This window comes from Anopheles funestus, chromosome 3RL (assembly GCF_943734845.2).
Source record: "Anopheles funestus chromosome 3RL, idAnoFuneDA-416_04, whole genome shotgun sequence".
Taxonomy (NCBI): Eukaryota; Metazoa; Arthropoda; class Insecta; order Diptera; family Culicidae; genus Anopheles; species Anopheles funestus.
In genome coordinates this window covers 62462805-62490444 of record NC_064599.1, presented here as the reverse complement: position 1 = coordinate 62490444, position 27640 = coordinate 62462805, and the positions used below count along the sequence as shown (strand labels likewise).

The following is a 27640-nucleotide window of genomic DNA, read 5'->3' as shown; positions in this document are numbered from 1 at the left end:
ACAATTGGGGGGGGGAGTAAAGCATAAGAAAAAAAATTGAAAAGTTGAGGAAAAAAAAACACACCGCTATGGAGTGTAAACTGAGAGAATAATTTGCAACAGACTCCTCATACCTTCCGGTTTTGCACCCACACCGGAAGCTTCTTAATTTATGTGCATTTTTTTCTTGTAACTAACCCACCTATTTTACTTTTGCTAACTGTTGTCCTCTAGCTATAAAGCTCTTCATAGAAGAGAGAAAGAAAGAGAGAGCTCTTTGTGATTTGCTTACATTCCATTAGTTCATTCGCCCTGCAGCAAAACGACATGATGGGAAAACAGCGGTGTTAATGACCGTCGGGAAACCGTTGGAAAGGCAGAAAGAAAGGTAATGCACGTGCCACCCAAAGTCTTTCAACTCCTTCGTAAGACCGTTCCAGGGCACATTAGCTGAGGATAATTTGTAACGTGATCTTAATGTGTGGTGACATGCATCTAGCCACAATTGTCGTAATGTACGGAAAAGTAATTACAAGACAGGTCAGGTCATAATCATCCAGCGCCATAGTTTAGTGGCGTAAATCGGTTTCCAATTCAAGTGCAGCAACAATGATGGTGTTATTCTAGCCTTGCAATAGATACAATTTCTGCGTCAATCTTGCTTAAGTACTCTGGTGTTTGGGGTCGCTTTAACGATGACAATTGCAATCCATCTTTAAACAGGCGTCAATCTTCAGCAGTCATAGAGATTACGATGAAATGATGTGACCACTCCCGATGTGAGCTCACTCTCTTCTCCAAGCACTCTTCATTACCGTTCTAAATAACTGATGATTAATAAACTTCTTTTCGTTTCCACGGTCTTGCCGTGGTCCCAGGCGATGACTTGTCTTGTCAATGCTCTGTGTCCCGTTTCTCCCTTGTCAGCTGTATTATTCCTCCCGTCCGCTCTAGAAACGACGACACCGAGACTCCGGGTGAAGTTTCTACACGAAAACGTCGGACGTTCGACCGGACCGGGGAATTACTTTGGAACAGATTTAATTTCATTTTAATTAAATCTCCTCTCAACAGAACCATCCACCGGACAGCGCGCAACGGTAAGCGTTTCGTTCACTCGCCCAGCGTCAACCCACGTCCCACGTATTGATGGTTCTTAGATTCCCGGCTTCAGCTACAGCAGAACCATGTGTCCGGTGTGGCATGATGCCGCCCACTGCAGGCGAAACCGTCGCATTTCTGGCAGAACGACAAACTTCCCGTAGCCATGTGCACCGGAAGCTTCCCGGCGGCTAGAGCTAATATTTACTCGCTTATGTTTGTGCTTGTCTGTTTTGCGTGCTTTTTTTGTTGTCTCTTTTTCTTCTTCTTTTTCCGCTGCTTCATCTCCAATCTTTTCCATAAACATACAGTTAGGGTGTTTTTTACTTTCGTCAACAAATTTTCTAGCTAGTGAAATATGGTGGAAAAATATTTTCCCATGGGTCTTTCCATTACCATGTTTCTCATGCTTAGAAAAAGCTGCGGATTGTCCATTACGTTAACCATTTGATTTTGTAATTGTGTTGGTGTAAAATAAGAAAAAAGTTATAAAAGGATTGGTATAAAAATATATTGAATTTTTTGTTTGTTTGGTAGAATTATATTATGAAAAATCCAAACATGGGAAGAGTTCTAAAATCGCCTGTGCCGATGACAGAAAATGTGCCATCGTTGACAATACGACAACATTTCAGAAAAAAGAAAAATTTTGTCTTATTCTACCAACATTTCTTGTAAAATATTTCTTTCTTCTTTTGTGGCACTACAACCTCAATAAGTCTTGGAACGCCATTACTGGCTTTCCTTGACTTTATTTCCTCGTAGTAGGATATTCAGTCCTGCATACGGGGATTTAGCCCGGATGGGATTTGATCCCAGGTCAGGGACATGTAGAGACTGGTGTCACTATCAACACTGGGTCACCCAATCATATTTAAAGAAAAGACTAATAATTCAACCATTTTTTATTTCCCTTTGCTTGATAAAAATATTACTTTTAGCTCTTTTTTGTCCGTATCTGAAGTTTGTATACCGATTCTTAAAAAGACTTTTTTTTGGAAATATATTGTAGGAAGTTTTGTAAATATCAAAAGAAACCGTAGATATCCAATTCTCGATCGGAAAATAAACTGTTGAAACACTGTTTACTTTTGGTAAGCTCGGACCATTACCACAAAGGAGCGAATCAAAAGATGATATGATCGTGGGCGGAACATTAGTTCTTTATGTTAGTAAATATGGGGTAAAAAGGCTTTTTGCTCTCTCACCATATTATTATTCACAGCGCACAAACTGTACGCCTAAAAAGTTTTTCATCGAAAGAAAATTAGTTTCCAAAAAAAAATCGCTAAAAAAAATTAAAGCATATAAAAAAATTAATACGTAAAATTTTTCGTTCTCAGAGTTAATATTTTCATATAAAAGATACTTTTTTTCTAATAACAGTAAACTATTTTGATAATACGTAATACGTAATTAAAATACGTTCATTTAATTATACTAATTAACAAACGACTCATCACATAAAACATAATTACTGGCAGCACAAACCAGCACAAACCTGGCAGCAAAATGGTAAACGTTTTTACTCAACCACCAACCATATCCATTAATTTCATGTTTTCATCATCGTTGAAACGTTTCAATTTAAATGCTTGGTGCGCATTTTAACCACATCGTTAATCGATAAGTTTATGAAGTGTAAATTGGAATCAAACCACTTTGTATCGATGTAATCACTATTCGTTATCCTGCATGAGCGTTTCTTTTTTTTGTATTTTTGGTACTACAATTTAATCGACTCTCTCCTCCCCATATAACGTACTTTCACGGCGGTTCAATTTATGAAGTTGACCTCCTGACTGGCCGGTTGACAAATTGAATCTCCTCGGTTTCGGGTTTCCTCCCCGCCTTTCTAAGGTTGACCTGTGTTGCGTAACGAACCGATCATCTGTGCCCAACACATGATTATGATTCCAGTCCCTCGAATAACCATTTACAGAACAGGGGTTTGCACCATCTCGATAATGGCCATTTGAAAAGTTGGTGCGTATGACCACAAGCTCTACTTACCCATACAGACGCCAGAACCACCGACCGGTGGCTTGGAAACGCAGCTAAGTGGTGGTTCACACGTCCCGGAAAATCCGCCCGGTCCACCGCACGCCTCGCCGAGTGTTCGTGCACACACTTTGCAGCACCTGTAGCGATAAACCGTGATGGGGGAATGGTAGCATAAATCAGTGAGAAAAATTGGAATCAGGCAGCAAAGCAAGAACCAAAAAAAAAACTAGAAGTTGAACAATAAAAATGTGTAAAGGTGCCGGTGGGAAAATGAAACGGGATCGGGGGAGGGAAGGGGTGGTGGAAATTTGCTGTAGTCAGGAAACAGTTGTACAATAATTCACCGAACGCGAATAGCTGCGAGGGTAATAACAGGACCAGCAATGTACATGTCGAGTGTGCTGCTGATTGTGCTCGTAGGGATATAAAATTTAACAATTTCCATCACTCCAAAACAACGTGTAGTAGTGTTTTTTGCAGACGTTTTTTTTTTTTGACTTTTTATTTCACTTAACAAAAATACTTCCCTACGGCCGTACACGAGAAATAACTATAGCAATCATTTTCCGCTGGTACCCTTCGGCCACACTCACACACATACACACCACCGAAGAATCACAGTTCGTGACTTTTTGCCATTGGGTTTTATGAGCATCGATTTTGGTTTGACGGAAAAGTGCTTACCGAAAACCACATGTGTGATGGTGGTTGAATGTTGTTAAGGGGGAAGAGAAGGTAACTAGGGACTTTCGATCAACCGATGAAATGAGTGGAAAACTACATCCCAAACCATCCCATAATAACCAGGCGTCTCCATGGTTAATTGCCCGCTTCGTCGCACATTGCGCATTTAACAGAGTAAAAGAAATGCCGAATTAAAATTATACCAATGCTCAAAAATGGAAATTGTATACAATTAAATTAGTAAAGTTTCAAAAAAAAAAGTAGGTCTCTTTTCCGTAAAAGTCTGTTGAAGGATTAATTCTGTCAACACTTTAAAAAAGCTCATTTTTATATGGAGTTTTTGATCGCATATTTTGTGTAGATTTTATTTCATAAAAATTAAAAAAAAACATGGCAGATTGAAGCGTTTCAATTAGTGATGGGTACTCGGAATCGAGACTGTCTGGTTCCGATTTTGTGTTCGAAATCGGTTCTGTTTCCGATTCAGTTTTAGTAATCGTTTCTGGTTCAGGAACCAATTCCGGAACCGATTCTATAATCAATTCCGCATCCGATTTCTGAATCTAATTCCTCATCTACTATCCTGCATCGATTTTGGTAAATTTATAGCTCGCCGAGATTGATTACGACCAAAACATCATTTTGCCCATCACTAGTTTGAATAATAAAAACACTTATTTTAATGTGAACTTTTACAGAATTTGATACAAAGGATACAGTTTTTTATACAGTAACTTTGCACCGTGTGATAAAAATTCATAACATTTTACATTTTAATTTCCAAAAACTGTATCACAATGGTAAACTTAAATGACAATGGTTATGATTGCGATTATTTAAAACAATAAAAAAAATATTTCCATTAGGACGAGGCGGAATGGCTAATTCAATAAAAATACGTTTTTTTTTTAATTTAATTTTACCCCGTCACTTGTCCGAAATTATCCACTGTGCTCGCGAATGATAATCGCTACCATTAAGTCAACCAATGTTGCGAAAAGAAGCAGATGTGTTTGAAACTTTGAACACATGTCCCTCGTTTGAAATGCAATTTTTATCCTTCCTAAGGAACATTGTGAACCATTATTAGAAAATGGAATTGGCACGATTTAAAACACTAAATAAGCACCTATGAAAACCGAACATGTCACACCGAAGGTCGTTAGGACAATTCGAAAGAAGGTTATCATTCAAAACAGTCAACTATATTTAACACTCTCCTTGTTCCTTCTTTTCTTTCATCCAACCGGTCGGTCCGAGCAAACGGTACCGAATGCAATGGTTAGACAAATGACTAACAATTACCAGCTGTAGAGGATTCTGTCCTATCTCAATCCACAACCAAGCACGACCTCTGAACTTTTTGAACCTACCCATGTCCATTAAGATCCCTCACCCCCCGTACCTTCCCAGTGTACTAAAACTTTCCCTTCACACGAATACATGAATAGTAGGAATAACGACAACCAGAACAAAAAAAAACACAAAAATTACACCCAAAAAGTTCTACCGACGATAATCCTCTGCATCACAATGCCACCGCCCATGGTCAAGCCAGTGGACTTCAACAGTAAAGACCAAAGTTCTGCGACTGCTGCTGCTTCAACTAACACCAAACCTTTCCTTTCACGAATCACATGGCCGTGTTGTGTTCTTCGGGTGGTTTTTTTCTTCTTCTTCCCACCCACGCCCAGAGTGGAGCGAGTGGTTTATCAGCAAATAATCAGCACCTCCTTTTTCTTGTACCTTGTACCTACTAAAACCCTGCCGAGGGTGGTATTTTGTTCCACACCCGCACAGCGTTCCCCGGACGCCAAAGGACCGTTGGTACAGAGAAAACTAAGAAATTCATAGTTCATCCAGATCGCTCTGGGCTGCTTTCGACCAACTTTCGTTGGTGGGGTTTACGTTCCGTTGAATATTCATCGCTTGTCGTGATTTTTTCTCCCTCCCCCACCACCCCTTTCGCATTGCTTTTCCTTTTGCTATTATTTGCTTTGACCCTTCTGCGCCGCTTGGGAAACGGGGCAACAGCATATTATTGGCCCAGCATATTATTGACACCCCCACCGAGTGAGAGCGTGCAAAACTGGCTTACGGAAGCAAGGGGGAAACATATAACGTTTGAAGGGAGCAATAGCCTTTCCCATCCGACCATCACATGGAGGTGGTGGTGAAAAATGAACAAGCATAACGAAGCAACAGAACCGATGCTATTGCGAAGGTGGGAATGCTTTAGGACTATCAACCTGCAGAAGAAGAAATAAAAAAACAAACTTTCCAAATACAGCACGAAACCTCACGTTGTCCGGCAGAGCATGTGGAACGATCGTAAAAAGGGATCTCGATCAAGGTGTCAAAAAGAGCAAGGATTTGCAATACACAAGTAAACACATCCACACAGAGACAGGGAGAAAACAAAACAGAGCAAGTGAGACGTATATGAAGCAGACACAGTTGTCTACCATTTTGGCCCGGGTGAAGCTCAGCAGAAGAGCAGCGCTGAACGAAACTATTTTTCTTTCTAGGTGAGAAAAAGGGCTTCTACTGATCTGCACAAGCACACCCACACACCCTGTAGACACGATACGGTTTTGTTCCGATTCGTAGCATGCAAATACGGAGCGAATCACGGGAATTTGCTGTCAAGAGATTTGGTGGAGCCCGTAACTACCGTCGGAGTGCCTTAACGTTTTTTCTCAAATAGGCAACATAATATTAACCCAGCAAACGTGTACCTCCAAGGGATTGAACGCGGTAGATTTGGAGGAAAAAGTTTGTAACACTGCCTTTTTTTCGTTCGGGTACACCGGGGTAGAACAAAAGAAAGCATTCGGTGGAGAGAAGGTAAAAAAACACTTGGGAAATAAACATTTAAAAAATCCAAAATGGGTTTAGGATTCAAAGAATCTCCTTTTTTTTGTTGAAGAGATATTGGTTCACATTTGAATGAGAATTTTATTGAGGATTCACTTAAGTCCTCACTTCTGTTTTAGCGCAAATGCTTATTTATTAAGTTTAATAATTCTTTTCTTCCCCATTTTCCTTTGTTTTCTTCCATTTTTAAACTATTTTTCCCTCAAAGGGCGTAATTAGCGTAGGAAGGTAATTTACAGCGTACTGACCAAATGAACAAGAGTCAATTTTTAAGCACATTTTAACTCTACAAGGAACCCAAATGTGAGCTCCACTCCAACTATGGATGGTAAAATGGTCGCGTGATATTCGCTTCTCAGTACTCGTATTGTTTGAGCTGTCTCTCTCCTTTCTCTCTCTTTCACGCTCACACACGCTACATATACGTACTGATTTCCGAAATGGGCGCTTCGCACGAAGTGACCATAAATTAACGTTCAAGGTAAGCGTTACTCGCGCACTACTCAACACGGGCGTAGAGGCGAACTGTGAAGCAGAGAAAAAGAAATATCCAACATTCCCACCTGCGGATTGAAACTTGCGGCCAACGCGGGAACGATTTGTACAAGGGGGAGGTGTGTCGATGGTGCGGTGTTAATTGCACTATTTGGAAGATATAAATTTGAAGCTAAAGCATGGTTTTACGATTCGCTTTTCGAACCCGGGTTGGTTCGGGTGCAGCGGGTATAGCGATAAAGCGGCTAATTTATGGCGTGTAGTTCACGTCAATATACATAAGGTTGGGCAGCCATTGCAAACGACATTTATGAGAAGCTTGCGGGCGTAACTATTGTGACCCATTCCGGTGCTTTCAGCCGTGGGTGTATTTAAGCTTCGTTCGTAAGAAATTGTAATTACACCTTACAATCATGATGAGATTTTGTTTCGAGCGTGAAGTGATTTTTATTGTAAATAACTTGGCAAAAAAAAAGTGAAAATCAGCAAACAACTCCAAGTACTAGTTGGATTTGTATCCTTGAAATCCATGAGAATGTAAATTTAGGAAAAATACAATTAACTCGCAAAAAAGTTTTTCTTTTTAATTTAGATGTAAAGAGAAAATATAAAGTCAACTTTGAGTTCTTCAATGCGTACAGCCGATTGCTTTAAGAACATAGGCCCAGAACAAAAGACCGATTTTAGATATGTTTTCCTTGAGTTCCTATCTATCTATCTCTGGAACTAAAAAATTGAGATAAGTCTGGAGGAAGTTGTGATTTCTGAAGTTCTGATTTCTGATTCTCAACTTCACACGTGATCAAAAACTGAAAAAGATGCTAACAATGAAGCCCGAAAGTCAAGCAATAGAGATCGAGACAACTGAGCACAACTATGAAGAACTAGCTATAAAAGTACTAAAGTGTCAGTCAAGGTTGTTCGAATATGAGTGGAGATTGAAAGGAAGAATGGAATTGCTAGAATTTTTAATGGATAAGGGTACCTACTGGACATTGATCTGGATTGATGTTTCCCAAGAATGTTTTTCTATGGTTGGCGATTAGCAAAAAGTTTTTCAGGACATACGTTGATATGAGATATGGTCAAGATATATCATCCAGAATTCACCGCGCAAGGAGTATCATAAGAATAAAGTTGCAATCCTTTGATCTACTCTAAATCTTGATTAATCAACATCTCTGAAGGAGTTGCGGAACGCCTATCAACCTTCTTTACATGTCTGAGTTGTAATTGATTGATTGAATTTGTTTAAATATCAACTTCTGTCTAGCCCAGGCCGTTCTAGCTGAGCAAAAAAATTGTCTAGCATTTCTCTCCATTCCTCATTTTTTTTCGTTTGTTACTATACATTCATAAGGCTAAGTCATACTTAAAACGAATCTTAAGATGATAGAAAAATATTAAATATAAAACGCAGTTCGTGTTCGACCGACAAAACTTAAACTTAACAACTTCTTGCTTAAATTCCTTCTCCGCGATGAGTTTGTGATTTCTCAGAATTCAGGCAAACTTCTGCTAACACGTGTGTTAACTTTGCTCCACAATCTACCGCAGCGATAAATAAATATTTTGCAACATGTCATACCACAATCTCGGGCATCGGGATCGTGACCAGCAAAGAACAGCCCTAGAAATATTCGTGGAAGGAATTGGAACGTTCCTTTCCAAAAGCGCTGAGCGAAGAGGAATTTCTCATATGTAAATTTTGGTATCTCCAAGCCTAACTTCTTCAAGGACTTTTGGATCAACGGAGCGAAATTTTTCGACAGCTTCAGAAAAGAAGCAAAGAGAAACTTAAAAAAAGAAAGAAATAAGCTACATTTGTGTAAAACTTTACATGGCTCTGCAATGCTGCCAGGTTGCTGATGACATTAGCTTCACCCATATCATTTGCCTGGATTCGACACTGTGCTAACCACTCGAAGCAGTTTAACTTCGGTGGGCAAACTTTGTCTGATCTTTGCGAACCCCCGAACGAAACTTCGACAGATGATCGACGTTAAAGGTTTTGTCGTCTGTTCTCTAAATGTGTTTAAAAGTTGCTCAAAAACTCATATCGAAACAAAACAAATATAGTAGTAAAGTCAATACAAACTTGCAACTCTCTCCCTCTGGATAGGAAACAAAATCATAAATAATGTGCCAATGTCCAGTTCAATTTTAGATCGGTTCAAACTATTCACTACCGATAACCTTCAGACACATGTTGCCTTCTCCCCCCGCAAAAAAGGTTATCTTATCTATCTCATCAAAATCCTTTCATACGTGTTGAGAATAAATTTATGCACAACCATTTTACGCCATTTAGTATCATTTTCCATAAAGAGAGACGATAGACGTACAAAACTGATTCCCCAAGAAAAACTTGTTGCACCATTCATTTCACTAGCAAAGCCAAACCGGCACAACCCATTACTATCATAAATTGATGCTTTAAAGCGTCCCTTTTAACGTCCGGATGTGGTCCCTACTTAGAGGCAGTGCAAAATGAAGACCGGTCAGCAGTGACCGGATGTTCGTCCGATGAAGTTGAGAGTCCAGTTCCGAAATTCCTCCCCAAAAAAAACTGAACAAGCGATAAAGTTCAAATAGATGAATATGAAGCACTTGGATGGAACTAATCTAAATCTCATGTTAATGGTACGGAGGTGCCCGTTTTGACAGTTTCTCCTTAACCCGGGGGTGAAAAACTTACATAAAAGTACAGCCCACACACTCGTGCAACAAAAAAGAAGTCCCAATTTAACGCAACCCTAGCAATTGGCTGACAAAAGCAATGCCCACGACACTGTTATCATTTTGGATGTAAAAAAAGGATCAATTTTACCCCGACGATCTCACTCTCTCACACTTTGCCCATGATTATCCAATGATGAACCCATCAAACGATCGAGCCGACCCTTGGGCGCACGACACTTCCGTACCGGAGAAGAAGCAGAAAAAAATGGGATTATTGAGAGGGCGTTGTGCAAATGGAATATGTAGAGATGAAATACAGAAAAAAAATCCACATACTTTCAGGAACGGTTTCCTTCTAACCGAACCTTAAAAAAAGGGCACTATACTCACTTGCACGGATCCCACACGATGTAGCCCTTGCCTGGGCAGTCCTCCGGCCGTATGACGTCGCACTCGTCCGGATTGCAGACGCACTTCAGGCCGAAAGTTTTCACATTCAGCACCATCAGACAGTAGATGAGCAGCTTAATGCTGAAATTTATCGTCGATATGCTGCCGTTGAGCGCCGGAATGGCCGCTAGAACTTTTCCCATTTTCTCGCCCATCGATTCATGGCATCCCGGGTAGGGAACTTGGGAACGGGTAGGGACTCCAACGAAGAAAAAAAAACGATGGGAATAAAGGACACTAGAAACGACTTCCTGTTGGGAAATTTGGTGGAGCACGTTTTTTTGTTTCCCTTTTTTCCTTTTTCACTGAATCACTCACTCGACCTACGCACACACGGAACAGTGAGACCCTCGATATTACACAGTCACACTTATACACAGTAACACTTCGAAAGAGGAAATAGTGAGGCACGGAAAATCATGGTTATTTTTTTTATTTACTTCAAAGGTTATTTCACAGTAAAGCGGCTTTGAGTTCGAAATATCTCGCAAGCTTTTAGAGCAATTTCACCAATATAACACCATTAAATCTCTGTTTAATCTTCTGGATTAGTTTCTGGTTTCCATTGCATGGTCTCACATTCTTCTCACCATAGAAAATAACATTCTCACTACGGCTCACTTTATCTTGTTTTTTTGTATCTCTATGGTGAATATTTTCAGCTGGAAAATGAAATAGAAATGTTGTGGTATAAAAGAAAAAAAACTTCAACACACACATACACAGCAAAGACGACTCAAACGAGCCGTTGAAAGAGTCAAGCGTTCGCGTAAATTACGATTCGGTCCGACAGTCGCGTTGGGAATCGGGACGATGATGCTACTGGCAAACACAAGTAAAAGACCAACAAAAAAAAGAAGCACAAAACCTACCATAAAACATTAGGGAAATAAAATAAAATCACCACTGACAGCTTCAGCGAGCGTATCTCTCGCGGCGGGGGATTCGTTTTTTTTTTTTTTGCTTGTTATACCCATTCCACCTGCCAACACGTCCAGTTACTACTGTTTTGACAGCTATACGCGCTCAAGGGCCCGGTCTCGATGATTGTTCCGTATGGTGCATAAAATTTAATTTACGACAGTACCCGGCGACGACGATTTTCCGCTCAATTTTTTCCCATTTTCCATGCCCGACTGGAAAATGTTTCGACCGGAAAAGATGTATCCCGGCGGTTGTTGTGGTGGGGTCTGTGCGTGTGCTTTTTTTATCTTTTTAGCAAGCTTCTTAAGCATTTACTATGTTTATTTTTTTTTGTGTACCGTTTCCACCCCGCCAGGCACGTTGAAATAATCGTTTTGTACGGTTAAGCTTTATTATCTTTTAAATGGTCAATGGTTGTCATCGGTGGGTGCGCATGGACGAGCGACGACGATTTTTACTTTGTTGCAGCCAAAATACATTGTAACGAAAGAAACTGCAGCTGCAACGATATACATATTTCACACTGCCATTGCTCTCCTTTGCGGTCGCATTCATGAAATTAATCGTTACATCCACGTGTGTACAATCCGCGCCGCCGTATTAATCTGTGTGAAAGATATTTAAAACATACAAATCCGTTAGCCGTGCAATGTTGCATTCGTTAAAGCATTCAGAGAATACATTAGTGAAAAAATAGGGTAATACAAGAGGCACACACACACGCGCACCGGAACGCAATAAACGCAATACAATTCGTGGAATTTTTCATTACTGGATGACATTCAATTTCTTAACCAAAAAACGCAACCGAAAGCTGCAAACGTCATGCACAGAGGGTTCCATTAAATGCTAACGGTTCGGGTTTTGGGGGGTGGGTGGGGGGGGGGGGGGGGTTGATGAAGTGAAATGGGAAAAATGTTTGTCAGAACAGAAATGAGGGATGATGGCTGTAAATGATACGATTGGAATGATATTACATTGTGCTTGGGTAAATACACATTGGGTAGAAGGTAGTCGGTAGGATCAGTTGAGCATACCTGTGAGTGTATGTCACAAAGTTGCACAATGTGAAAAAGGATTTAATTTAATTATAGTTATATTTGTTGTAAGGGGGGCGGTCCGGTGGTGCATGTGATAAACGGCGCCAGTCCACACGGCCGGACCGGGTTCAAATGCCATCCGGACCGTTCCCCCGTAGCAAGGACTGACTATTCGGCTACGTGGTAAAAATAAGTCTAGTAAGCCAAAAATGGCCGGCGTGACCTGTAAGGTCGTTAAGCCAAGAAGAAGAAGAAGATTTGTTGTAAGGAGGATTAGTGTGTGGACTCGAATATAAGTGAAAGTCGACTTTTTGAATTATTTTCTGCTGTGTTTGTGAGATGAAATCGATCCCTACTGAAAGCTTCCAATTCAAATCAGAAATATGATATGTATGAGGTACTGATCTGTAGAGAATGTGCGGTAAGGAGTTTTTATTCATTTGAAGGATATCCAGAAATTTGAAGAGATTACCCTTTTGCCTCCAGAAATCAAAATCCAAAAATTTTCTATTTCTCGCAAGAACTCAAGAAATCTCTCTCGCATCTAGACTTGATTGTATTGAGACGAATCTCAGCAGTTATTGTAACAGTGGATTCAGGATTCAAAATACTTAATCGGGACCAAAACCTTATCCAGGTTATTACAGAGATTTTCTCGATAAGATTTCTGAACTCTACTGAGATTGAAAATATCTTGAAGTATTTGCCCTCAAGTATCTTGAGGTTGAAAATATCTTGAATTTGCTATCACACATTTGCAAAGCTGTAAGTACATCCAGAAATCCTTGATCAGCATCAGCTAGCCCTTTTGAACAAGATAAAGAAAGTGTGGAGGATTCCAAGTCTACTCAAATACATTCTACTTCAACTTGGCCAGAAGACAGAAATGATTCCGACTTCATCAATTCAACTCAAAAAACCTTTAAAGTCAGAAATAGTAGACCAAGCCATCCTGAGGATGAAGTACCAATAAAAAAAGGGATTAAACCAATAGCCATTATTGATGCGTTTGAATTCTTGAGTTTTAGTGTTTATTAGAACACTGAAGATAAGTGCATTTGAAACATCCGTGTGCGCAGATATCATATTATGGCTATTCTTTAAACGTATAATGAAATAACTTCAGAGAAAATACAATGGAACTCTTTGCTGTATTGTGTGTATTGAAGAAATGTACACACATCTGGAATCTCCTCCGTTAAAAACTGCAACACTTGTAGCTACTATTGTATTTCAAAAAAACCGAATCATTTCGTACGAACTACCAAGAAACAAGACGTGAGATCACTTTCCGTATGGACAGCGAAATGTAAATTTTGCATCCTGATTAAGCTATATTCTTTGCAGCAGAACCTTTTTTTCTATGCAAAGCACTCCAGTACATGCTTAACGCTAAGCTCATCAAAAGTATGACGTTGAAAAGGAAACCACCTTAGCTCAAACGACTTTAATCTCCAACTACCCACACGAACGCCGTACCGTACGAATCGCTTTAATCGCACAAAGCTAATGCCCTTTTCGGGTCCGTAAGATCGTCTCGTGGGCGTTAAATTTCTATCCATTTCTGTACCGTACCGTATCCTGCCAACCAAACGCTTCATTTGTCGGAAAATTTGCAGCTCAACCACTTTACTCAGGAGTGGTTTTAATCTTGAACTTCGGTCCGAAACTCTCTCTCATTACGGTGGGTGCTTGCACCGTGCTCCATAATCTATGGGTACTTCCGGGAAGCAAGATATAGGGCGCATAATACACGAGCAGCGAAGAAAAGGCACACTAAGGATGCGAAGGATAAAGGGCCGGAACAGTCGTGTGCTGTTAACAGCTCGACAGCTCCTCCTTAGCGTCTGTTATTCACCAGCGTCTTCGCGTAATCCAAGAAAGAATTGAGTGTTTATGAATAAATAACAAGATTAATAAGGTTTTATTGTCTCTAAATTGGTAATATTGCCGTAACATCCTGCTGCTGCTGATGCTGCTAATACCATTGGCTGGTGTTTCATTGTGTTTACTCCCTTTCTGTTTGTTCCTTTATCCAACATTACGGCAGGTTCGTTGACGTACACCGACTTGACTTGCGGGATCGCAGGCTAGCCAATGCCGTTACAAAGAAAAATGAAGCTCCTTCAAGAGCACATAACCTGAAGATTAAGCCGTTTTAGTTGGTTTGAAATTTGATACGGAGAGCAAAGCAGAAGAATAAAAAAAAACACAGAAGCACAACACCATCGTAACCAACACTTCATAATTTTAGGGTTTTACAGACCCGACAGTTGTTCCAGATTTTGTGCTTTCAACTTTCCCGCACGCGTAGGATGTTCCAGCAGCATCCCAAAGAAGGGGACCGCTTGCAAAACGCGTTTACCTTTAATATTTCAAATCAAACATCCTTCCCTCCCTTCGGAAACTGCCACGGACTAAGGACCCGGTGAAATTCGACCATAAAGCAGAAATAAGTAAAAACGGGGCCCGAATCAGAACACAACCTCGTTATGTCGGTTCACCTTCGTTCGCGATGAATTGCTGCCCGCTTTTAAATCTGGAGCGCATGGAGCACCCAACAGTGGAAAACCGAAACGACCCAATCATGGGACGGTTGGTGTTCCAGAGTGAAGTGCTTAAAATTGCTGTAATCCTTAAGAGCACGGAAGCAAACGACCTGCAATGAAGACAGAGGAGGGAAGAAAAAAATCCCCCCCATTGGTGTGTATGAAATATGATTACCGGGTTGATTGTAAAAAGCTCACACTTTTCCGGCGGCTTATTGGGGAAAGAAATTGGCTTGAACTGAGGGATTTTTTTTTTTGCTGGGGGAAGGAGGAGCATTTCTTTCTTACTAAAGCCCACCCGTTAAGAGTGGTGAAAAGGTACATACTGAGAACAGCATACAAAAGGTAAGAATAACTAACAATTTTCCTGCGCAGGGGAAAAAATCAAGAACAGAAATGGTGGTGAAATTTTCCACACGCCTCATCCGAGCTCAGAGCTTCCAATGGTCTTTTCCAGCCGTCAAACATACCCAACATTCACATTACTTCACCTTTTGTCGCAAAACGCACTCAGCGCTTGAATTGCTTCAGGGTATCGTGGTGGACAAAAAAATGGAAAAGGAAAAAAAACTTTCTCGGGACATTCTTATCGGATTACATGCGCGCTGTCTGCTTGCACAGACGAGCCAGGCGCATAGGAAGCGACGATAAAGCAAGGACACGATGGACAGAAAGTTTCCACCGGCCGTAAAACCTGCGTAAATAGACGCTTATAAATTATGCTTAATGTGGCCAATTTTTAAGCCAACCGAAGCCGTAGATGTAATTCGTCCCCGTTGCCACAATTTGTGGCCTTTTGTATGCCTCGTTCGGTTGAGATATTAAAGCATGAAATGTCCTTCGAAAATCTTTGTTTTTCGCGCCTATTGATTTTCTCGTCCTTTGGTTTTGGCAAATTTCCATTGCTCTTTGATTCACCATACAAATCAAGACAATAGAATCATGGCTGGAAATGATCTGCTTATGTGGCTGTTATGCTTCGGTTGTGACAATGGAATGGAAGATATCTCTGAGAGGTGTTCGTATAAGTGATGATTTATCACCCAGCCCGGTTTGTTTCAGCCGAGGGGGCGGGGGGAGAAGTTTTTACCGACAGCACAACAAAAGCGACACGACGATAATTACCGCGCCTTGACGCACCGTGAAGCAAATGGGAAGCAAACCCAACAATTAACGCATCCCGATCCCGCACAAGGATAAGCGGCCGAGTAATTAAAGCAGAGATTATGGCATTTTTTTTCTTCTTCCCGCTATTCCGGCGCTGTTTTGCGCCTGCAATCATGGCCCAAGCATGCTGATTTATTCATGATGATGGAGGCGCCTGGTGTTTGTCACCGGTTAAAGCTCAATGGTCTTTATGATTCAAGTTCATTCAATGCCGTTACAATGCGCATTGAAAAGCAATAAAATGGCAGCGGAAAGAAAGCATTTCAGTTGTTATAAGCTGCAATGATGAAAAAATCATGCTATAAAGAAAAAAAAATCCTCAATTTTTTATTGAATGTGGCTTGTTCAAGAAATACCGACATTAAATATATATTTTTTTCTTTCCACTGACTAGAAAGTTTTTGTAATATGAATAAATATAACTATAAAGAATAATACATAAATAAAAATATATACAAAAGGTTCATTTTTAAATATATTGACGTGAAAAAGGAAAGATAGCCATTTTTGTCCGTTCTTCTCACTATGCCAATATTATACTATCGCCACAAATCTACAGATGGGAAACAAATTGCTCGCTTTTGTGAATAGGGACGATCGAAATCTTCCTCGACACCATACTGCTATTTAGCTTTGTTTTTCGTTGACCAACACACCGAATATTCCATTGAGGCAGAAAGGCAGAAGGAAAAGAGAGAGAAAGAATAAAACAGATAACGAACAGTTTGCTAGATCCACCAGGCTTTAGTTTCCATACTTACACAACCCCTTAATGGGGAAAAATCTGTTCCATGATGATATCAATGGAACATTTTTCCCCAAAAATTCGTTTCGATCTGCTTTTCGAATTCGAATTCTATCATTCGTGCCGTCGGAGATGGAGGAAAAAAGCCTCCACACAAATGGAGGCTCTTTTGCAATAACTGGAAATGGACCGTGTGAAAAAAAGGCTGAACAACAATGGATGGCGTCGTCGAGCGAGAAAATTCTATCCTCATCATTTGTCATCCATTGTCTATTTGGAGGCCCATCGTTTGGGAAAGAAAGGTATTTGCCAGTATCACAATCGATTTGTCCGGTACGGTTGTTGATTGAGATCGAGGTGGAAATGAGGTTGCGAAAAATCCGAGGGAGTCTTTCTCCTTTTTTGAGGGAATCCTATACCCTGTTTACAAACTAGCGTACGATAGGATTGTAGCGTGCTGCTTAAGAACTTCAAGACGGTTCGACAAACCGTATCATCCTTGGCTGATGTTCACTACTATACTATCGTACCACTACATCTGATATCAATCGATACGCTTCGCTACTTCTTTTCCCTCTCCAAAGTTAAAGTTCAAGTTCTTTTCTTTCTGGTGAGCTTTCTGCAATTTACAAGAGAAAAAAACCTTCCTGCTATCAAACTATTGATCGGGTACTAAAGAAAGAAAACAGCAAAGTCAATTTTTCATTCCTTTCATCTTTTAAGCGCAAGACAAACGCAAAACTTCTGTGTGTGTGTGTTGGCGTGGTGTAACGGAGCAAAAAAAAAGCTCCACGAAAAGAAACGAAAACGTCTCAACGTCTCAGGCAACACAAACGGAACGTTTACATTCGTAAACTGTCCTGATTAGTTCTGTTTGAAGTTGTTTGCACTATGCCTTTCTACCATTCAGCAGCCTTCGTTCCACATCGCTCCATTCTCATGGTGCCGTTCAAGCCGATATGCCACTTGTTACCAAATGTTTGATTTGCAATAGTTTCGCTCGCTATCATTTCCCGGGGAATTTTTGCCCGGGAACGCAACCATACCAACCTTCTTGATCGATCGATTCTCACAAGTACAGCGATACTTTTCCCGGCTTGTCGATATTTCATTTCTTTTATCGCACCCGTACAAAACTTTCATCAGCTGCTAGGCTGTATGTCTGAAGGTTCAAGGGAAAGCAGGGAAGCTTTAAGTTATCCCAGTTGGAATGTTTTGACTCCCTTTAGGCAACTTACACACTGTCTTTCTTCACACCAGGCAACGCTGCAAAACTTGTCCCGATTTTTTTTTTTTCGTGAGGTAGGGTAGGCTCGTCGAAACGTGCCAGGAATTTTACATCCCTATGAATTCCGGAAGAGATCTAGCTGGGAAAATCCCAACTCTGCTCTTCTTACCGTATAAAGGAAGGCATGATTTTGGATCACTTTTCAAGTCTCCACATTCACGACGTCCGGAAAGGGGTTGTGCAGTGGTATGCAGAGTGGGTTACGGGTTTTTGTTGACTCCCAAACATTCCTGGAGCTTACATTCTGGGGAAGGTTTTGCTACTTTTGGGCATTTTCCAACCAGGCATAACTTTACGTTCAAGTTCGCGCCATGTTTTGCTTGGGTATACAATTCCCTGGTGCTTTGAAATTGCGTCATATGTACCCGTTGGACATACACATTCTCTTGTAGTGAGCAGAGTTCATTCTGAGGAGTACCTTGGTAACAAGCTCAAGAATTCGAAACTGAGCAAGTTCGTTTCCGAGCGAGGACAAGTTTTTGATAAATTGTCAATAAGCTGATTGCAGCCCAAACGAACCCCTTTATTTATTATTAAAGGACCTAAGCGGGAAATTATCAATTTCCGAAAATATGTCTCCATGTTCTTGGCAAGAGCTGCACTCTGGACAATTATTGGAAAGCTCTATTTCTCATGACTTGATGATAATGGTCATGATGGTAATTTTTTTGTTTGTCCCCAATAGCATTTGCTCTGACTTCTAACTCTTATTTCATTTCTATCACCTGAGGTAACAAAATACACTCACACTGCAATATAAACCTTGGTAACCGTCTACCGAATGAGCATAAAAAGGGAAGGTCAATCTGCACTGGAAAGGATGAAACTAGAAACTACTCATTCTGGCTCACATAAAACCCATCCCCATCATCATCATCATCAGCTTCGTCGTTCGATATTGTCCACCTACACCAGCATCATTATCCACAACCCGTAGACCCTTCGGAACACGAGCACACACTTTCGGGCCTAAGTAATTACACTTCCATCCGGCGCGTTATTCGAGAGCCTTAGCACACCGTTCCGGACGTGTCGAGTCTAATGAATTCTTACCACCGTGACTTTTCTCCGTCTGCGAAACAAACTGCTTCTTTGTACAATTTTTTTCCCGTCTTGTTCTCCTTCTTATCAACGTCATTACATTTTCTTAGACACTTTTGCTCTTCACGCAAAACCCATCCAGCGTCCCGCAGCACTTGCGTCCAAAAGGACAGAAAACAACGAGTACCTCCAATCCTGGAATAGTCGATAGACCAAAAAAAACGAAATTCACGCAACAAACTTTTTCCCTCAAGAAGTATCCTTTTTCTTCCTGCCACTTGTTTTGGGCCAGCTTTTCGCGGTCTTTTTGCCGGATCTCTTCACACTTGGGAGAAGCCCTTTGTCGTCGTGCAGCTTGGCAACGGAATATTAATTAAATGATACTGTAAAACCCCGGGACCGAACACAAACGATGCCGCACAAAGAAGAAAGCGGCCATCCAATCCAAGAAAGTCCAGATGCGAACCGTGGCAGGAGTTTGTAAAAATGGGACATAAACTTTCCGGATATCGGAAGGAGCGTAACAAAAAGAAACACAAAAGGAAACTTACCCCCCCCGGCCAAAAAGGACAAAAAGTAAACATCACGAATGCAAAGGTGAGTTGAACTGGTGAAGAAATGGGGTTTTCATTCTTTTTGGGTGTTTTTTTTGTTTTTTTTTTGGCAAAAGATGAGACTCCTTGATATTCGCTGGGTGGAAAAAGACTTCCTGTTTGTTTGTTAGGAGTTGTTTGTACTGTTCCATTTTTTTGTGTCGCTTCCAAGAAATTACAGTACAAAAAGAAAGACAGCTTTCTACCGTCCCTGTCTTATTAGTGATAAAGGTATCCAGACGGGCCCTTTTTGTTCCATTGGGATCATAAGCCATTGTTAACGCAGGAGACGCGTGAAATTTAAATGAAGAACCGTTGATGCGTTGAGCAAAATTTTTCAAAACCATTGTAAGTAACTTTTACACACGATTCACCGTTCGAGCGTTTTGCGACAAGCTGCAACAAGCGCTTGAAGATTTCCCAACCTTAACACACTGCGTTATCTTACTATCTCGAGGTGTGGCCAAAAATGGACTAAGCTGAGGATTAAAATTTTAAGCTTTGTGGGAGTAGAACTCCACACACATACAACCACAAAACCGTTCATCAACAACAGACAATGTAAGTGAGAAACAAAGCATACAACAGCCAAAAATGAAGACAGCAAAGCTTCAATAATAACGCCAACACAGAGAGACGTTGATGATTATGATGCTTCTTTCCCTTTCGCAGAAAACGCTTCGCTGCATCTACTTGTTGAGTTTTTGGTTCCGTCATCAGGTTCATTCCGCGAATCGGATGAAAAAGGTCAAGACCGCGTTTGTCTCCGGTTTAACACAGCGTTCTTGCTGAGCACTTCTTACGTTCAATCGACCATTGCAGACGAACCGCAAAAAAAAGGTCGAACCACCATTAACCGAAATGTTAAGTGATCGTCCTCTTCCATTAGTGCTTTTGCGCTGCGTTGGGGATTATTTCCATTTTCACTTTTATACACAAAGATGTGTTTGCAGAAATTAAAACCGACGGCAGTACCCCGGCCCGGTACACTTTTGTTTGATAACCGCAAAAAAAGGAAAAGTTCCGCGTGACATTTGGAACAATTTTCTACTTTTACTGACCGACATAAATGTATTTTTTTCTTTCTTTCTTCCACTGTATTTGTTGGAAGTTAAAACATTGCATCGTTACTTCAATAAGTCTGGCTAAAACAATTCCAAAACTGATTGTCCATTCTGAGCAGTGACTCTAAATAAAGTGGATTTAGCATCATCTGCCTCTATTTCGTATTTTGTGGATTTCCTCCCTAATCCACAGGCAACATGTCCGCTAAAAGTTATTACCCATAGCGTGTGTCATTCTTTTTTTTTGCTGTTGCATTTTTCTTTATCCAGTCAGAATAGGATAACGGGCCGGAGTGAAGTTGAACGGAAAAATATGCTACCATTTGCATGCGAGTTAATAAAAAGCAGCATAAACCACCTACGCGGTTTCGTTTCGTATTCCGCCCGTGTCCGTGCTGCGAGACTCTAGTTAATTCCAGTTCAACAACAACAAAAAACCAGCGATCAATATCGTTCCGAATGCTACATCCTGCCCATGTGACATTTGTCCTCCATCACTGTACCTTTGCTTTTCTCTTCCAATTCTACTGCGTGGCATGCTAAATTTGCGCTGTTTGCTCTAATAAATTTTAACTTCCATTTTCTTTCCATTTGTTTGTTTCCATTTTCACTGGCTCGATTCGATTTTTGCTATTTCCCTATACGGTTCCGATACGGCTGGTTGCCGATCGGGTTTTTGGGTTGAATAAAAAATACATATTTTTCTAGCCACCCCGCAGCTAAAACCCAATCAGCAAACTAGTCCAACCGCAGCACAAAATATGCGAACATACAAAAAAAAAGATCATCGCATTCAAATCGAAAACATTGTTCCAATTGACCTGCGTGTGTGGCCGTTTGGAATGGGTAATAAAAAATAGTAGAAAGGCTTCATGCACGATATAAATTGGCTTTGCCAGAAAGGCTTTGATAGTAACAATATTTTTCAATTTTTTATCGCCTTGTTTTAAATTGAATATGTTTCATTTACATTTATATTGTTTAGTTTCTAATTGTTTTACTACTAACCACTTTGTCTGTTGGTGAAGTTAGTTTGAATTTTACCAAACTAGTTCATTTCAGTTCACCATCTTTTAAGTATAAAACTAATCGATTTTTCTCATGGATTGTTTTCTATTATTTTTTTATTCTATGGGATATTTATAGTCAAACATTAATCGATAAAGTATCTTAGAATTAAAACTGGAGATTAAATGTTTGACAGATGGAGTGGAGATAGTGACAGATAGTGTGGAGCGATGCATAGAATCGGAAAATAGCTAAACTTAATGGAGGAGATTCAACTCCACTACTCGTTCATTACACTTAACTTTGAGCTTTGCTCGTCTATTCTGTTTTTTGCCGTAAATAATTCAGTTGTCTTAGTTATGGTGAGCTTTAAAAATTTGTCACACCTGAGTGATTAGGAAGATCAACTTCGTGAAAAATTTGGTGTTTACTCTGGAGTAATCCGGAGTTGATCTTTTACTAATCCGCAATTGACTCCGAATTGCTCCGGAGTTGATACCGGAATACTCCGGAGTTTACTACGATGCTGCATCCAGAATGACGAATGCTTAGAATGCTGCATCCTAAGCATTGAAGACCTCAGAAATATTTTATTTTTATTATTAATATTTTATTTTATTTTTATGAAGTGGGGCGGCCCGGTGGTACACGTGATAAACGGCGCCTGTCCACACGGCAGGGACCGGGTTCAAATCCCATCTGGACCGTCCCCCCGTAAAATGGACTGACTATCCTGCTACGTGGTAAAATAAGTCTTGATACGGCCAGGCCGTTCTAATCGAGCAAAAAAAAATACAAATCAAAAGGTTACTGAGTAAAACGTTAGTTATCATGAAGGGATTGATTTTTTCTGACTCTCCAAAGCCAAATGTCGATGTGTAATTTTCACACAAAAAAATGCTAATAATTCAATACGACAATCACTGACACAAATTTTCCAGGATTGACATGTGATGCAGATAATGATGATAATTCAAGCTTGCACGCGATAATACGAAAGCAACGTGCGATAATCCGGAACATAATCCTGCTTTGCGGTGTTCGAGACACCTTCATTTAGAGCAAAGGGATCCATTTTTATGTTACGCGGAAATGATAGACACACAACACACCGGTGCACTATTTCTGATAATACCAACACGCTCGGGTGTAGAGCGAAACACATCCCATATCACAAACATCAGCTTCGAACGCCCAGCTGAGTTCCAGGTTGATTCCTTTACGATCTATTTTTGCTTTACTTATGGGTTTGCGCCCCGCAAGTTATGCTCGTCCGCAATCGGCAACGCTTGCTTCATACAGCCAATTTATCCCGCTGAGCTTTGAAGAAGTATTTCCCAGTTGCGCTTGAACGCATTCGAGCAAACATTCGAAGATGGGAGGGAACGGAGAAAACGGGAACGGATAATGGAAAAACAACATTACCTTGACCTTATCCATCACACACATACATATCCCGGGCAGACCGGTGTTGGTGTTTGCTACTGCAATTCAATGTTGATTGCTGCTGGTGAGATGGTTGTGGAGAGTTTTATGAAGATTAAATATTTGCCTTGATTTCATAATTTTTCACCACCCAAGCCGTACAATGTTTGGATTATTCAATCATCCAGATCTCCGACCATCCCGGGCCCGGGTTAAGTCTAATCTTGTGGATGATTCCACAGACCTGGATGCTGGTTGAGCTGTGGGTGTATTTGTGTTTAAACATACGTACATGTTTTAGAACAGGTTTTGTGGGATGTAATGCAGAAATTTATTCTCGAGAAAAGAATTGTTTTCAATAAGGGTAGAATTACTTTTTTTATATTCTTTCACTCGTTGTCACCTTATGAAGAGTGATGGTTAGCGCATACTTCACTAAGACGACAAACGACTGTTATTGGTTTAGACGACAATCCCTTTTCGTTACGTTCATGTATCATATTTTATCAAATCAAAACCATAACTCTTTACATGATGGATGAGCATTAGCATTATATGCTATAGCAAAGAGACAGATGAAGCTCAACGCAAACACGTTTAGCACATCTGTAAATGACAGGTGAGAGGAGTGCATGTAGAAATTGCTGGCACTCGATGTGTTTCGTACCTTCGATGTCATTTTTATTTCAATTTATACATTGCATATGGCTTTTGCTTTTAAATACCAATAGAATAAATTCCTCAAACGATTGTTTAATAAATATTTCTATTAAAAATTTTCAAAATTTCATTAGTTTGTTGAGGAATTTTAAAGCTCCAATATCTCCAAAGATTTGAATATCCTCACGCTTCGTATAATTTTGCGAAATACTTAAAGTAACAAGAGAAGTAGTTTACTACACTTTGGATACTAATTTGTAAATCATTTCCAATATCCTCTAAGCCACGCTTGCAGTAACGTAATAAGCCTATATCAAATGCATTAATTTCAAAGTGAGTGCTGCTCATTTCTCAGAACTTGGCAGCCTCAACTAGCTTAATCTTGTGTACGACACGAAGTGCTTTTATATTAGATAAATTAATTAAGACTAAACGGTTCAGGAGAGTTTGGTGGGAAAGTTGGTTGTGTAGCTATTTTTTTATTTCATCCTCAGAACCGGAAAGCCCTGAGACTCTAGAAGATACCGAAACCATCATGAACCGTACCCAATTGGGGAACGTGAACAGCATTTAAGTCAACCGGAAGGCGCTAATCCGGCAGTGTCTAGATTGTTGTCGAGCAGCTCGTTAAATTGATATCGCAACAAATGCTTTTGGGTAAAAGTTTTACCCATCCCAGCACCATCCGTGTTGGATGTCCGGGTGACAGCAGGGTGATAGTTTTGCCGCTCATATTGTAATGCCCAACGTGCGAAGATGGGTGACACCATATCATTCGAAGCCAATGCACGTCCCAAAGTTAGTCCTTCCGGTCGTGGCTGCTCTCTACGCACATCGATGTATCTACCTTGGATGTATGTACCTTGGGCACAACTTTGGACCTGCATTCAATAACTGATGCAATATGATCTCTCACCGCGCTTACACCGCTTCTGCCAGCAAGCAATCGGATGATAATATTGTACAAGCTTTACGTCTACGTTTTAGCTTAATATTACCCAAACCCGGCAACAAACACACATCTAAGCAGATCTAATTAAAAAGATTACCCCAAAAAACGGTAACCACAAGAAAAGGCAACGGCATGTGCCACGACCACACCATTACGGTGAAAGGTTCACCGTTATCGACGTCACTCTTAAAGCGTGGAAACGAGTGGAAACGATAACCGAAAAGTTGGTCCATTCTATAGCGAAGATATCACTATCCCACGAAAAGCTTCCCATGCACACCGGTGACTTCTTCGGCAGTAAGGGTTTCGAAAGATACTGGCTGCATAATGTGTGAGCACACCTTAAACGCCCTCCGCTTTATGCCCTTAACTTTTGCGTGAGGGAGTTGATACAAAGACCAGCCTGGTTCGATGGGTTCCACCACCCAGCAAGCTGCGTAGTAATTGTTGATCCCTGAAGCAAATTGTGCTACGCAATTGCATCTGATAGCTTGATGGCTGGGGCGTCTCTATCAAATTACGGTACGATCATTATCATCCGTAGGGGAGGACTTTGTGTCTGAAGGGTTTGCTGAGTTGCCGGCAGGGCAACTCCTACGGACAATTACGACCAACTCGTCCTAGTTGGTGTTTCGTTATATCGATGTAATTCGGGGTAAGATTGGAGTAGCTCATTGCACTTTAGTTACCGCACCACCGGTGAGCGTTGGATCTCGTGGGCAAAGTAAACCATTTTGCAAATATTCCCCAAAAGCAATGGATAGCTTAAAGCATGAGATTAATTAATAAATTTATTAGAAAAATAATTATTCTTAGGTGAAAGTTTTATTTTTATTGAGCTATACCCTTTTTTAGGCGAAATTTTCTTCGGATAATGCGTTCGGATAATCCAATGGTGAAACTTATCAAATTCGTTGAAAGCATTATTTCAGTATTCACCTAAAATTCTTCTGGGTTACAATGGTGCGGCAAATATAATCGTTACAAACTTCACAAAATGCTTTCGTCGAAGTTGAACCCGATGGACCGATCCGATGCTTACTAAATATAGAACAAGCTATCCCAGGATTTGACGCAGAGAAACGTCTTAATTACTCTAAAGCAAACAATCGACAGCTTGTTACAGTTAAAAATTCTTGAGAAGAAGAAGAACTTCCCAAGAATCGATGTGAGAAGTTTTTTTTATCCCAGAACAAGTATTCTACGACTAGTCTTTGTGAATTTCGCTCCCGAAGAAGACAAACTTTTCGTCAAACCACCATCACCAGGTACGGTTTTGCAATTTCGCTTCGCAACAATAATCGATCGAGACCTAGGGTCCGAGTGGGTCAGTTACCAGCATCTCAAAGAAGGACGTAAAAAGAAAAGAAATCCTTCCTCACGTACTGTGTGGTTGCACGTGCACAAATGGTGAGCTTTCACTTCGTTGATCAACCAACCACCCACACAAACACACACAGCCACAAACACACCCAACTCGAGCATACCGGAGGGATTTGTTAAGTATGGTTTTCCATTAGTTCAGCAAATCCGACGTGGTTCCTGGTCGGACAATCTTTGCTCCGTCCGATCGTACGAAGAAGTTGATACGTACCTCCTCAATCACTTCTGCAAAATAAACACAAACGCGCGCGCACACACGCACGCACAGCTCTCCCACACCCCGCAAAAAGGTTAGTTAATGTGCTCGAAGTAAGGCAAGGTATGCCCAACCGACAAAAAACGCTTAAAACGCTTAGCAACCGACGTCGAAACGACGTCGTTTCGACGTCGATCGGAAGTACTTTTTCGACGAATATTGTACGTTTATAGTGTCGAGTTCAAAACTTGACGAAATGAGAAAAAAAAATACTCATCCCCACCCCACCCCTTATGCTCACTCTCACGCTCCTCACTCTGCTTCCTCATTCTCCTTCACCTACGCCTGTTATGTTATTTTTAACTCTAACTAAAACTTTTTCTATATACTCCTATCTTGTGTTTCATATTGGATTTGATCAAGAGCCCCACATGTCGGTTCTAATGCATTTATTGATTTAAATACGCTGCTTCATAGAGAGGGGTGACGAAAATGAGCAGTTTGTATATTCCAAAGCACGAGCACCGCACAACACAAGAAGAAGCACGCCTGCTGCAACATTGTTGTAAAAGATGAACGAACGTTGAAATCAACGCAGGAATTTGAAACAAATTTCTGGTTCGATGAATATAACCGAACCTGAATCTCAAAATGGCAAACATTGTGCAACGATTGTGTTTTTAGTTGCCAATGTTAGATATGTATTAAATAATAAATAATTGTATACACTTTTGTTACACGGTAAACAATGTAAAAATAAATTTATTTTTCCTTCCTCTTTCTTTTCAATACAACCGTATCTCTTGAACCAATAGAAAAAAAAAATACTGTTTCGTGTCGTACTGACGGTGTGTTGTAGTTCTTTTTCTGTGAACGCACACACCACCGTTTCTGATACGCAAGCACTTTCTACCATCGTTGATGAATGTTATCCGTGATTTGTTTCGGGTTTGCGAATATATTTCGGGAAGGTATCCATTTTCGTCCACCACACTGGTCATTCCTGGATGAATTCGTTTTTGATCCTGAAGAATATTACATCTTTTGAATGCAGTGCATCTCACTTTTGCCGATGCCAACACATCGGAATGATTTTTGCACACTTTTGACTATTAAGCACTTATTTTCTCCATTATCTGGATCGCTACTATGTCAGGAATTGTTGATAAAACGCAGCTACTACACAAATCATTTGAAAAAACTAAATAAATGTAATAGTTTCTGTACCATTTCTGTAGGTACCTAACAAACGAACCTATTCTACCATCAAAACTATAGTTGCGTTAGCGCACCAAACAGCCTACATAGATTAAACGCTTGAAATGTACATGTG

General features: G+C 40.5%; 1 protein-coding gene across 10 annotated transcripts in view; it reads right to left on the bottom strand.

The window, feature by feature from the left end:
- Nucleotides 1–27640, bottom strand: part of LOC125767345 (cysteine-rich motor neuron 1 protein) — a 226182-nt gene that overhangs the window by 156436 nt on the left and 42106 nt on the right. For 6 of the 10 annotated variants that reach the window (XM_049433839.1, XM_049433838.1, XM_049433835.1 and 3 more), the window contains exons 2-3: nt 10213–10934; nt 3094–3221 (exon numbers count right to left, since the gene is read on the bottom strand). In XM_049433839.1, coding sequence (XP_049289796.1) covers nt 3094–3221; nt 10213–10427 — 343 coding nt within the window. In that variant the 5' untranslated portion in view covers nt 10428–10934. Of the gene's footprint in view, nt 1–3093; nt 3222–10212; nt 10935–11144; nt 11759–27640 lie in introns of those variants that run through there. The other 4 variants (XM_049433831.1, XM_049433833.1, XM_049433834.1 and 1 more) reach the window with 4 other exon arrangements.